The sequence below is a fragment of the Schistosoma haematobium genome, chromosome ZW (genome assembly GCF_000699445.3).
Source record: "Schistosoma haematobium chromosome ZW, whole genome shotgun sequence".
In the NCBI taxonomy this organism is placed as follows: domain Eukaryota; kingdom Metazoa; phylum Platyhelminthes; class Trematoda; order Strigeidida; family Schistosomatidae; genus Schistosoma; species Schistosoma haematobium.
The window spans coordinates 63,894,490-63,908,216 of NC_067195.1; the positions used below are offsets into that span (position 1 = coordinate 63,894,490).

General features: G+C 38.8%; 1 protein-coding gene across 1 annotated transcript; it reads right to left on the reverse strand.

The window, feature by feature from the left end:
* Nucleotides 1-1,397: 1,397 nt before the first annotated feature.
* Nucleotides 1,398-4,028, reverse strand: MS3_00004131 (uncharacterized protein). The gene is made up of 2 exons (XM_051212016.1): nucleotides 3,774-4,028; nucleotides 1,398-2,688 (listed from the first exon to the last, which is right to left on the reverse strand). The coding sequence occupies exon 2, from the start codon at nucleotides 2,675-2,677 to the stop codon at nucleotides 1,670-1,672; it is 1,008 nt and encodes a 335-aa protein (XP_051072153.1). The 5' UTR covers nucleotides 2,678-2,688; nucleotides 3,774-4,028; the 3' UTR covers nucleotides 1,398-1,669.
* Between the last annotated feature and the right edge of the window lie 9,699 nt (nucleotides 4,029-13,727).

Genomic DNA, 13,727 nt, shown 5'->3' on the forward strand with positions numbered 1-13,727 from the left:
TTTACTGTATTCTAATCAGTAAACTGAAAATTTCGTAAGAATACAATTAAGGAGCAGTTTGGGACTCTGTGAGATAGTCAAAGTTAGTTTTGAGGACCTAACCAACTCACTAATCTCTTTGAAGTTGTCAACTAACCGGATATTTAAATCAACGGATACGTGAGTACATACTCTACTACTAACTGTTTATATGTTTGAATTTTGTAACACCTGTGAATGGATCAATTCAAAATGATTCATGATATATCTGTTTAGCAATCGCAACAACTATATTAACACAGCCTCTTATTACCGCTCATACTCTTAATATGTTCTTCTCAAAGGCTTCTGTATGATATAAACCATTTCTCACTAGCATTATGTAAGCAACTCCGACAATCCAATGTGAGCTGCAATTAGGAGATTGGTACGTCATATACGTAAATGCCATAAAAGAACCAAAACACAACTCGGTTCGTCCGTAGTTATCATCTGGGTGTCCATAAATCTGGGTTCGACCAATGTGAACAATAAGTTTTGGGGAATCTACCTAGTATTTTTCTAAAAGTTAAGAACACTTCAAGGTAAAAGACTACAATCAGCAAACAGGGGTGGGGAAAGTCACATTTAGATGGTCATTCTGCCAAGCAAGGTAAGTGGATAAATAATCGAATTCACTTTTATCTAGTTCTTCAAACGTAACCTATTTTCAGCCACTACGAAATTTAAATATAAAACAAAACACTTTGATCTGGAGGTAACAAAAAGACGCATTTTTCAAGTTGAATAGCCTGCTGCTGATATTCAAAAGTAGTAAGACTAACTTTTTTAGATTATAGACGTGACTATATTTCCGTTAGATTTTCAAAGATATCTCTTGAAAACTAATACTCTCCTCGGAGCATTTACCTGAAATCTTGGTTTCATCAAGCATACAACTACGCCAGAATTAATCCAAGAAAAATAAAACTAAAAAGTTCATACGCGTTTTTATTGACGTTAAAATTTAAGAGATTATATTCACAGAAAACTGACCGAACACTTATTACGGCATGACACTATTATTGATACTGACCAAGCCCAGAATTATGAGCTATTCAGTGTCGGTAAATACAACCAACTTCGCCGAAACTACTTGGTTTTCGAAAATTCTTTGGTACTATGTTTGAAAACTAAATATATCAGACAAAAATTTGCACACAAATTGAAAGTTCAAGATGACTAGAAAAGAGAAACCTATAGAGAATGTATCTACCTTGAACCTATAGAGAATGCACTGACATAAGACTATGATTGGTAGTTATTTAAGCATCCTAGATAGTTATTATGAATATTGATCACAGACCATACTTAGTGATAAACCTTTAGAGAAAGGTAGCGGTACAATAGAAAAGGGATTCTAAAACGTTTTCGATGACCATTCGGCTTCCATTTATCGGAAGGACATCATACAAACTGTGGTAATCAGAAGCACGTTTATCTGTATATATTAGAAAGTGGCAGGAATTTACCAAACACTAGAATACTGAAATGCTTCATCGTCAATGAAACTGTTGTACATAATAATTTTAAAGATTGATCTAGGAACTTAACAAAACTCCAAACATAATCATTTATTTATACATTATAAATGAAAAATATGGAAAGTAATAAGTATATATGCGTTTACAGCACATTTATTGGAAAAAGATCAAGTTGGTTCCTCTTTTACAGTTACAGAAGATAACAGATTATGGTTTGACCTATATTTTCTACCACATTTTAACAGTGCATCATTTAATAAAGCAGGGATAATCTCTTCTGAATCTGAATTACCTTTCTTTTTTAATACTTTGGAAGTGGATGAGTTCTCCTTTCGTAATCTCTTCACTGAACCAGCTGGCGACTCATCATGAGTTAATAGACTTGCACTACAATTATCGAGGACTCCAACTTCTTGTAATGATTCTTCAAGTTTCCGAATCTTTGGTTTCCTAACTTTTGGTGTTTTATGGTTAGGTGAATTAGTCGGAAAAGTGACTGGATCAGAAGAATTTTCATGAAATGACGAAGTAGTCTGATAACTATCAGTATCATCGGAGACTTTTATTACTGGTTTTATATCACTCATATCAGTGCCAGCAGAATTTGTTTGATGTTTATGCTGTTTCTCGGAAGATTTTGATAAGGGTTTCGAAAGACACTCCATAAAGTCACCTTGTAAAATTGGAGAGCCAAAATTGTTATCAATTTGAGTCAATTTAACTCTTATTTTGTCAAAAGGTTTTAAAATGGACTGGCTGAATTCTTCTTTTTTTACTGACTCCGAAGATAAACGTGGAAGACTAATCATTACATTGGAAATTTCTGTACGGCAAAGAATAAATTGTGGTCTAACCACTGAAACAATCGCATCTACTTCCAAACCTAAATATGGGCGAAAAATATTGACCTTTATCTTCCCGTGTACACGAAGATGGTTTAACTCTGGATGAATCAGGAAAAGACCACAAGTGAAACCAGTAGGGACATAACGATCAGAATAATCAACTTCAGTTATGATTTGTAAACTTTTTGCGTCAAAATCCACAAGGATACTTTTTAGGTCAGGGATGAACTTGTTAACAGACGAACTAACATATTGAAGTAAAGAACGGGTCAACTGACTGAAATTAATGGGATAAATCGGGACACAAAATGACCAAATGGTACTCTCCATTTTTATTCATTCTGAAAAAAAGAAAAAGGACAAATATATACACTATACAAAAAGACAAAAACGAGGATAGATAAAGGGAATGGTGAATCCAAAATAAATAATTTAATGTTGCAGATTCATCCGACCCGTCTGCATTGTTGTGATGCATTTTGAGCCATCACTAAGGGAAATTGACCACCTACGCAGTAGACTTACGCCATCAATTAGCGTTTATACAGATTTATGACTCGGTTAGGGTTAGAACCCATAATGAGTTGAAAAACACTTAGTCACTTATTAGGTTTCAACAGTGGGAACTATCAGTTAAACGAGTACGTAGTTCGTCGTCAATTTTAAATGAGCTATTGGAAAGCGCTCTGTATGGTCTAAGTATACCGCTGAACAACCCTGATATCCTAACCACTTAGGCAATAAGGAGACAGAAACGACTGTTGAGTTATTTATTTCTTTATGACTAGAACTAAGGATATGAAGATCAACATCTCAGTTCACGATGAAAGTCGCAATCTTTACTTCTGAACTAAATTACTTATGGTATTTTGGTAAATGTGATGTGATCTCGGATTGATCATCACTGTTTCAGAGATGTTTTAGCTTTATCACACAAGATATTAAGCAGAAGCGACAAAGGCAGGATATAATTCAGTGCGGTGGAATGATAAGCGGCGGGTATGTTAGCAACTGCTGATTCGCCACCAATTGTGTGAGTTTTGACAGGAGACTTGGAAATGTAATTAAAATTACCTCAGGAGTACGAATGGTTTGCTTAAACCAGAATGCTAAATACTCTTAAACCCTAAGTGAGCCCAGGGGTAAACTTCCAGATACTACACATCTATTACACACCTAACCAAGGAGGATTAATAGGAAAATAAAAATTTAGTTTGGTATTTCAACTACACTTTGAATTTCACGGCTAACGTTGTACGGTTTTGTAGTAACTTACGTTTAAGTATTGTAAAGTAGGATTTAGACATCATACTCTTTGGATTCCACAAAAACGGAAGCCACAAACTAATATACTACTTAAAGCAGTTTTAACCCAATTACGTGAGGTGGTAACCTAATAGTGGTTACAACACTCACAATCACTTCCCTTGATTTGATTAAGGATCTTTTGATTTGGGACTCAAAATTTTTTCGAAACATGTTATTATAATGTACACAAAATGTGGAACAAAGTGAGGATACACCACGCCTAAGTGCAACGTTTACATTGAGAAACGCGGTCTACACAGTTTATGTTGTCGTGTACAGAAAAGCAGAAGCTCCCGCTTAACGAATTTCTGCATCTTTTTCAAATTGGAACTGTTTAGATTGGACGCAGTTCGTGTCACCCAAAAACGCTTCGTGCGCTATAACGAAGAACGTAGTCTGACCTGATCGAATAAATTTGGTTTGTTAGTTCTGAGTCATCAAATGCATAGTTTGATTACAAATTGTTAGAAACCATACTCACCCTGGCTTTGTTCCGGTACATTGGAGACCCCACCAGATATGACCTACAAAACTCTTCGTCCCTCTTGGACTTATTCTTCATATACGGGGATGATATCAGCCAAGTGACTTCCTCCCCCACCTTTGTGGAAAAGTGAGCATGTGATCATCTTATCCAAGTCCATGGCTGAGATTACCTGTGAAGCAGTTGCGACTCCACGTCCCAACATATGGAAAGCAGACATGAAGGCGGTAAACTTTGCAGCCTCGCCTGTTCACTGGAAAATCGACTCAGCAACATCAGCAGAAGAGGCATCGACTCATTTCAGGCATTTATACAATCAAGTGTCTCAACCATTTATACCCTGGACAGTCCCAAACAAGAAATACGGCTATCCTTGGATAAACAGAGATATTTGACACTTACTAAGACAAAAGAAACATTGGGACTTCACCATCAGTCTTGGAATAACAAATACGATGGGACGCCACAGGTCGATCCGAAACAAGTCTATTATCACAATGAAGACAGCAGGGCAAAAATATGAAAAGCATTAAGCATAACCTGTAATGAAGCAGCCGAAGGTACTGTTCTCGTACATAAATTACGGAACATGCACGCATCATTGTATTCCCTACATAAAAATTGAGGGGAGTACATCTTAAATGATAGAGGATGATCAGGACAAAGCAGAGGCTATGGCGAACAATTTTGGGGCAGCTTTCACTACGAACCTTTTTCTAGACGAAGAACTAGACCCAAATACAAAGTCACATAACCGGCTGCTCACAGTGGACTTCAATCCAGGCGATTTTACTAACAGCCCTTACCACTTTAGAAACGGAAAAATCAACAGGATCGGATAAACCGCACTCGAAATCAGCGGATATTGTCTACATAGACATCAGCAAAGTATCTTTTATAGTGCCGAAAAATATATTACTATTAAAGCCGGAAATCGTACCCACCAAGTTAAATCAAAAGACAGAAGCGAGAAGGTCCGAAGATATATTTGATAGGTTATCAACATATCGAGAAATGGCTGATCTAAACCGGCTGGCGACTGCATGGGATGTTGAGCACGGCGTCCCCACTCTTGATTTGGTGCGGATGCATGACCAAGCGCCTTCAGCTAGGTGAGTCAATTAAAACTAATGTGGTCAGCATCAAATGTCAAGAAGACTTACAGAGCTATTTATTTGGGAGATTTATTTACCGCTACAGATCACTCCCCAACTGATGGAGTAGTAATGACCCTAAAGCGTTGCCAACCTGAAGTCTAAACCCAACTAGTTTGTCATTGATAAACACTCCTATGACAGCTTGACATATTCGGAAGTATCTTGTCGTTTTTCCTTACTATAAGGAGCTATGTGGTACAATATAATAGTCTAGTACCTCAAGGTTCTGTCCTAGGTCCTTCACCTTTTATACTGTATGTAAATGATCTCCTTAGTACAGTTGAGCCCCTAACACTACTACACACTGATGATATAAAAATCCAACTTGGAACAACAAGAGTCGCAGATGCATGCACACTTCAGGTGGACTTACATGTTCTGATCAGCTGGTCTAAAAAGTGGCCAAATATGTCCACACGCACTTCGGGGATACAAAGGTAGATAGGTACAGCATAGGAGAAGCGCCTGTACCCGTGGTCTGGTCTCCCAAGAGTCTTGGGGTGGCACTGAGTCATGGTGTTAAGACCACAGCCCATTGTCATGAGGTTGCAACTAAGAGGTGTGGAGCCCTATGGGCTTTAAGTCGGACACTTACAAAGTTAGATACTAGTATATTCACCACTGTATACACAACCTCAGTGAGATCGGAAATCGACAACCGCTCTCAGGCTGCAAGCTCCTGTTTAAATGGTGTCTCGGATATCCTAGAAAATGTACGGAGGGAAGCTTTCCGTGCAATTCCAGAAATCCGGGGTTTACCATACAAATTGGCGGCTTGAGTAGCTAGACCTCCTTACGATGTCCTATCTCTGACTGAATGACTGACTGACTGATCGCGGACTAAGAGGTGATCTGAGCTTGATATGTGAATACCCGATGTATGCTCTCTTTTTCTTGCTACTACATCAGGGCAACTCTAAATACACAGCAGGCTAGCGGAAGAACCAATGGCTAACAAAATACTAGCAGCATACATGTTTTCACACCGAGTCATCAGGTCACCTCTGAGACCTCTATACTCTTATTAACGAAGATGAAGTGATTCGAGGCCCTCTCCATAGGGTTTGAATTTGAGACCCGAAATTGATTTCATGGCTCGCCTGTGCTCTAGTATACTCTCATTCTTTTGGAGTGAGTAAGGAAATACTTTATTCTGTACTGTAAATTGGATGGAATAAAGCTTTTAGATATTAAATGTAATGTTCTGACATAAACTGTTCAAAATATGCTTTAACATTACCAATGCAAGGTTTTCTTTAAAAATCATTTTTGTCGCATAGCGTAAGGTTTCACATTACGTGGTGCCATCACTCCTAAGTCATTTTCAACTTGGGATACCTCCAGAGGGAAATTACCTAATTTGTGTACATAGTCCACAACATATTTTAGGTTGACCACTTTGCCCTTTGACATGAGGTCAAGTACTCTTGAAGTACTAGCTTGTCATCGTGGCGCAAACTTCCCTCCAAAGTTTAACACCATCCGCGAAATCTGTAAATCAGAATATACTTGCTCAGAATCGTCATCTACATAAAAATCAAAGGTAAAAAAAGTTTTTAGTACCGAGTTTTGGCGGTTCTCATTAGAACCTCGCGTGGTCCGAGAATAAGTAAATTTTACTCGGACCGTGAAAAGTTGATTACTTAGATTCAAAGTCAACCATACTATTAAGTGACTAGAAACCTAACAGTTTGAGCTTGTTGATCCACTCCATAGAACGCTTTTGAGAAGTCAAAGTATATGACATAAACCTTCCCCTTGCGATCATGGGTGGTTGTCCGTCAGTCCACTGAGGTCAGAAGTTGATTATCGAGGAGTGACCCTTCCCGAAGCCCCGTAGCTGAGATATGAAGACGTAGACTGTCGTTTGTCAAAGACTTCACAACTTTCAAACGTATTGAGTGAGATGTTTCTTACCAGTTGCTCGGAGGTCCTTTTAAGATTGTTAAGATGTGCTTCAGCTTCCAGTCGTCTGGGACTGTGACTCGAATAAGGGATTGTAAAAACATAACGCTAGGCGGTATTGCCATGATAAAGTATCTTCTCTCAGACTTTATCACATGCAAGCCAGGAGCATTGTCCTTGTTTAGATGCTGCAGTTAATGATACACAAATCTAGCTGTCATGTTCCTTTTAAAGTGCATTTGAACCTTATTTCGATGCAGTCTGTATATGGCAGTCTAGACATATGAAAGCACTATTCTTCCAGGAGCACTAAGGCATCGCTGTCGCTCTTGGTTGGACCATTAGTATATAACAACTAGGAAACTCCAGTTTAGGGTTCTTAAACTAGAGACAAATTAGCCAATTAGTACGATATGATATTGGGTCTTTCTTTCGTTTCTTGCCTTTTTGCACTGGCTCCTTGCTTGTTTGAAATGTCCATGTCCTATTGTAACGAGTTCATGTGCATTCCCCCAAACGATACCTTCCGAAAAATGCGGTCCTTTATGTCTTTACGTTGCTCTTAACTTTCATGAACCGTTTGGGGAGTGGAGTGGTTTGTGGCACACAATATTTTGTGTATTAAGAAACCTTAGTGTGCTTCCACATCCAACTGGAGGCACACTTCCCAATCCACATTCAGTAGATTGTGCTTACTCGTCCAAACATTTGAATTTTCGATGGTTATTGTTAGTAAAATGTTCTACGCCTATAGACTTGCAGGATATGACGGCTTGGTCACATTTTACCAGTAAACGCAGTATCAAGAGGTTTTCAACGAGGGATTCTTCGCTTACAATGATGCAGGCCAAACGTGACGAAGTCCGACTGTTTCTCCAACAAGTTACCACACATTTCCGAACAATTTCAACTCTCCAATAAGGTTGATTAAACAAGTTTCAGCACAGTTACCACCTTAATCGTATCCGTTGATGTTAGAAAAACTAAAGTCCTTAAAAACCAGGATTTGAGTGTACTCGAGAATAAAAGAGTGGAATGACCCTTCCAAACTACTATCATCATACCTGGCGTTAGCGATAGGCATAGTTCAGATGATGCCAGCTAGACATCTCGAGGTGTTAGACAATCTCGGTGATCATCATGCAGATTCATCAGGGTTCCACGCTTGATATGCTATTGAGCAAGATCATAGGTACAGGGCTGCTACACCTCCCATCCCACTTTTTTCCGTCGTCCTGAAATAAAGATATGTCGGGTATTACTAACTCCCGGGCTGTGATTTGAGAGTATGTGGACATTTTCACGGTGATTATCTTTGAGTTATAGCTTTCAATCTGGGATCAATTAAGGGTGGCGATTGGTGTGAGTTTTTCAAAAGAGCCCCCGATATTGCCTTTGGACTGTAATCATAAAAAAACAGACCAAGATGAATAACTTGTAAGCGTCTGATATCAATGCTTCAAACTTCCATTGGTGGTACTAAAATATTATCACCCTTGGTCTATGGCATATGATCTGCACCAAGAAGGACTTGACATACACTACATTGATCACCACCTGGTGATTTAAACTCATTCCTACGGGAGGTCGGTCACGGCCCGGATAGCTCTGTGGTAACGTCTCTGACTGTGAAGCTGGGTGACACGGGATCTTGAGGGAACTGGTGCTCCCTGTCTGACTTGATCTCGTGTCACCCAGCTTCACAGTCAGAGACGTTACCACTGAGCTATCCGAGCCACGACTGACCTCCTGTAGGACTGAGATGTAATCACAATTGATTGATCACTGGGTGGCGATCAATGTCATGCGTGTCAAGTCCTTGTTAGTGCAGATCGAATGGTATTGACCACGTGAAGCTGGGTGACACGAGATCGAATCCGCCAGGGAGCATCAGTTACCTCAATATTACAGGTACACGTTGCTGAAGAGTGCCAAGTAGCATGAAACCCGGCTCCAAGGTTTCTTGTTGACTACCTCCAACCACTATGTTATCTAAAAATAGTGCACGCAGTGTCGAGTCACCTAGGCTGGTGGACACATTGCAACTTAGTCGGGAGCATTTGATCTCCACTAAGAAGGACTTGACACACATGAAATTGATCACCACCAAGTGATCAATCAATTGTGATTATTGCCCTCTTCGGGTCTATGTTTGCGTGGGTGGAGATCGCTCTTAATACTAGGATAATATGGTTCTTGTTATAATTCTTTTGGACCGGACGTGCATAACTAGACGTCCATTGACGTCGTTATCAATCATGATAAGTTAAAGCAGATGACAGATTTTTAGTTATGTTGGTACAATATCCACTGCCATTTTCCCATGTTTTTAATATAGGTTGGATCTATACCACTTGTCTTAGGAACGGTTTAAATGTATCAACTTACTCTGCTGTATCAAAACATTGTCGAGATATTTGGATCGTATTTTTGTAGTAAAATTCATAAAATATTTTAGTTGTTCTAAGTTTCTCAGAACATCACTAAATGTCTCACAAAATACCGATTGACTTTTAATAACTTGCTGTATCATGCACGGTTACTTCGTTCTCCTAGATTTTCATAATTATATCAGTTTTGTATACCACGTTAGACATATACTGTGTCGGGATGTACTTACATAAAGAACAAATTCGTAGCTTAACTCACGCTGATCTCTATTTACCCTCTATTCAAGGATTACGTTATAATTTCAGTGGTTAATATCATAAGTCAATTGGAGCTAGACCACCATGGAAAACCTGGAAGCACTGGACGGCCGTTTCGTCCTATTGTGGGACTCCTCAACACCGTGCATCCACGAACTCGCTCTCTGCGAGATTCGAATTCGGGACCTACTGGTTTCGAGCGTGAGTACTTAAACACTAGACCACTGAGCCGGCATTCAATGGTGTTTATGTCTAACTTAAACAAATTCATGAAATTGAGCGGCACATCTGTAAGATCCATTTTAAATGTTTTGTGTGTGAAAATTCCTCTATGTATACATTTGCAGTTTGTTCCTATTGATTCCTTTAATTGTAAATGGTTAGTCTTTTTGATTCCAATTGATTTGTTAATATCTGTATTTTATTATAGTTTTTATTTTTCTTACGCCTTCACTAAGTTTCCGTGTTTCTTCCTGAACTGCATTTATGTTGTTTTACTTGATCCTCAGTGATGTTGGAAACCATTTTGGGTTGTTCCCCCTTCTGATTGCGTTGCTTGTATTGACTGGAATTGTGCATTTTTGGTTGAGAATTGAGGCACTCTTCCAGAAATTGAAACACTCTGTGTTATAAAGTAACTAAATATTATCTTTTGAACGAATCTGTACGTCTATCCAGACAGGATAGAATAGCATTTATTTGTTGTGATTGGTAATTTTCTCGCATCTTTTATCAACTTCCTTATTTATCGTAATTTAGATTTGATTAATTGAACAATTATTGGTTGGATAGCTGCGTGGTCATATTTGTCTAGGTAACGATGTACATTTAAATTTATGATGAATTATGGAACCGTCATTTACCCGATTACTTGTTTTGATTTTGACGGGCAAGAGCACGTGTCTAACCTACCTGAACGGCTATTCTTCAGGCTAAACCGTAGTTTAGATTCTACAACATCCACCTTTGTCTTCAGTGAGTTACTCTCTCACAACAGGGTGGGTGCGCACTGCCGAGGAGTCCCACAATAGGACGAAACGGCCTTCCAGTGGTTCCAGGCTTTCCATGGTGGTCTAGCATCAGCTGACTCGTCTTGACCATTGAAATCACCATAATATCCACAAAACCTATCTGAGATTACGTTATAGCTTTAGTCAAGCAATTAGTAATCATCGGGAATAAACAACTAGATTTTTAGACTCATTGCATTCTCAACTTTGTTTTGGGCCACTAAGTCTCGACTACCAAGATCTGTACACACACAAATAAACCTATTCGTCAACGGAACACGTTACAAATACACTACACGCCATTCGCCAAAATAGTTTATCTCATTACAGGAATGAATTCAAAAAAATCATAGGATATAAACCTGTTCCGGATAAGAATAAAAACACGTTTTGGGCCCGAGTGACAGACTTAGCCGATCCACTTATTTGTATCCCATCCCAAAGCTCGTTTCATTGTGCCATCTCGTTTCAGCAAGCCAAAATGGCACCTTCCAGTAGTTAGATCCCAATCGTTCGATTAACGAGGATAATAATACTGCACGTCTGTGAGATTGCTGTATAGGATGGTATTAGTGTGCTTATTAACTCTGTTAGAATAACAGAACTAACCCATTGTTGTTGACCTGGTGAGATACGACTATCTAGTCTGCAGGATCTTGTTTCAACGTCTCAACAATATCTATTATGACCCGACCTATGCGGCCACATAAATAAAATGGAGACCACGGGGTTATAGAGAGTGATCGCGCCTGCTTGGCCAGCCGTGCTGTCTCATTATAGTTTCTCCATGTTTACCTTTTCTGATCCTCTACAAGTGTTCAACGTTCAATGTTAATCTCAGTTTCTATGTCCAGTTTCAAGAATTATGCGGTTAGAAACCAATGCCGCTAAAAGTCTTCTGACTGAACCTTATCTCTAGACGATTCAATCTTCTTAATGTTGTAACAGAAGGATTCCAAAGAATTTTAAAACAACACACAACTAAAGTATATCAAAAAACAACGAACAACCTTAGAAATAATTTAGCTCCTATGAAGGTAAAAATCCCATTTATGTTAACACGGAATCGTGTCTGTAAATCGAGATGTGTCGAGTGTGATCTGTTCTATATTGAAGAGTTATCTTATAATATCGTGACTCCAGCCAAACAATATTTTAGTTACACAAAGTAACCGCCTAATGATTCCGTAAAACTAGAAAGACTCTAGACTAAATCGGCAATAGCAGTTCATGCAGTTACGCTCAAGCTTTTGCTCTCCTTCCTGTTATTGAAGTACGGTATGTCGATCTATTTGCAATTTATTTATGAACGCAAATTAACAACAGAACCAAGCTCCAAATTAGGTACCAAAGTCTATTCGCATTTGACAAATAGTCGACTTGAATATCGTTCTTCAATTTTGTAGGTTCCCGCAGCAAACCTCTCAAATACCAAACCAAAGACAAAGGGACACCAAAATGTCCGAAATAATGATATAAACAAACAAGTTTAGAAGTTCAGTAAAACAAACACATCGAAAAAACAGTGAAGTTAATAGTATTCAACATAAAAGCTTAATCAGTCAAATATCTTCAGTTCTACTGTAACACATGCCATTTTCAATAACCATCGATTCGATATTAAAATCACCAAAATAATACAAAAAGTCTTTCCCAACTACAAAGAAAGGCGAGTAGCTAAAGCTTTCCATATATCTCCTGATCCCACTGTTATCAATAGAATTGAAAGAGCCTCACTGTCCACCCGACTTGGACCATCTATCCGAGCTACCACATCTGATTCCTTCCACTTTTGACGTCACTATCAAACATACAAACGAAACTCTATCCATCCCATTACAAATGTCATAATTTTCATCCTTTAACATACGTGCACAAACATGCTTCACATAAATCGCCTTGACCGGAGTGAAATGATACTGACTTGGTCAGAACTGTTTTGGATTGGTCGAACCAAATATTCTTGCTTCATTCCTTTCTACTAGTTAAACTCGGATTAATTTAATTTGTTTATTTATCCTGTGCAGAATTGGCTTATACTAAGTGAGTCCGCTCACTGGGAAATTACAAATACACTTTTTATTAATAAAAATCTACTCTCTGTTCAGTTCATTTGAAATCAGCAAGTCAAACCTCGGTTATTTCATCTACGGATTCAATCTTCATCCACATCTGACATCAGCGGGTAGCTATTGCATGTAAACCATCGTTCGGTGATGCTTGTGATTACGCAATCCATCGCTCATAACATTCTAGGCAACCAACTCTTATTAACACACTTCATTGTGCTCTAACATGGTGGCTTCAGGAAGGGACGTCGATGCATCATGAGTTTTCCAACTTAGGTGAGAAGATGCGTCATAATCACCGACTATAACGGCAAGGGGGATGTAGGATATTTTAACTTCTCATAAGCTTTTGATGAACTATTAATCGCTGGTTTTCTCAGTCTGCATGATGTCCAGGAGGAGTCTGCTGGACCTCAAAGCAAGGATCGTTGGTTCTTTTACTTTACACACGTGACCTCCTTCATGAACTTTCCTCGAGAATATTACTTCAGCTGATGACCCAAATGTTGTAAGCAAAGTTCACCACCAGAAAAATAGGTAACTGTTTCAGTAGGTTCTGACTGAACCTGGGAAGACAACAATGGGCTAAAGTCCGGTGCTGTAAAGCGTGTAGTAATGTATATGATATGGAGAGCCAGTAAGAAGCAGCCTAACAAGAAGACCAGTCGATAGCAATCAGAAGTGACCCAAGGGACAAGCTTGTTTCACTAACTAATAAGTGGATCAACCTCCTAAGGGTTAGAGTGGCATATACATGAATGACTAGTTGTGTATTTTGTTCGGCAGTACAATACACTTT

What these genes read in the sequence shown, in the direction of transcription:
- MS3_00004131 (XM_051212016.1), bottom strand. Translation starts at nt 2,677, where the DNA reads ATGGAGAGTACCATTTGGTCATTTTGTGTCCCGATTTATCCCATTAAT.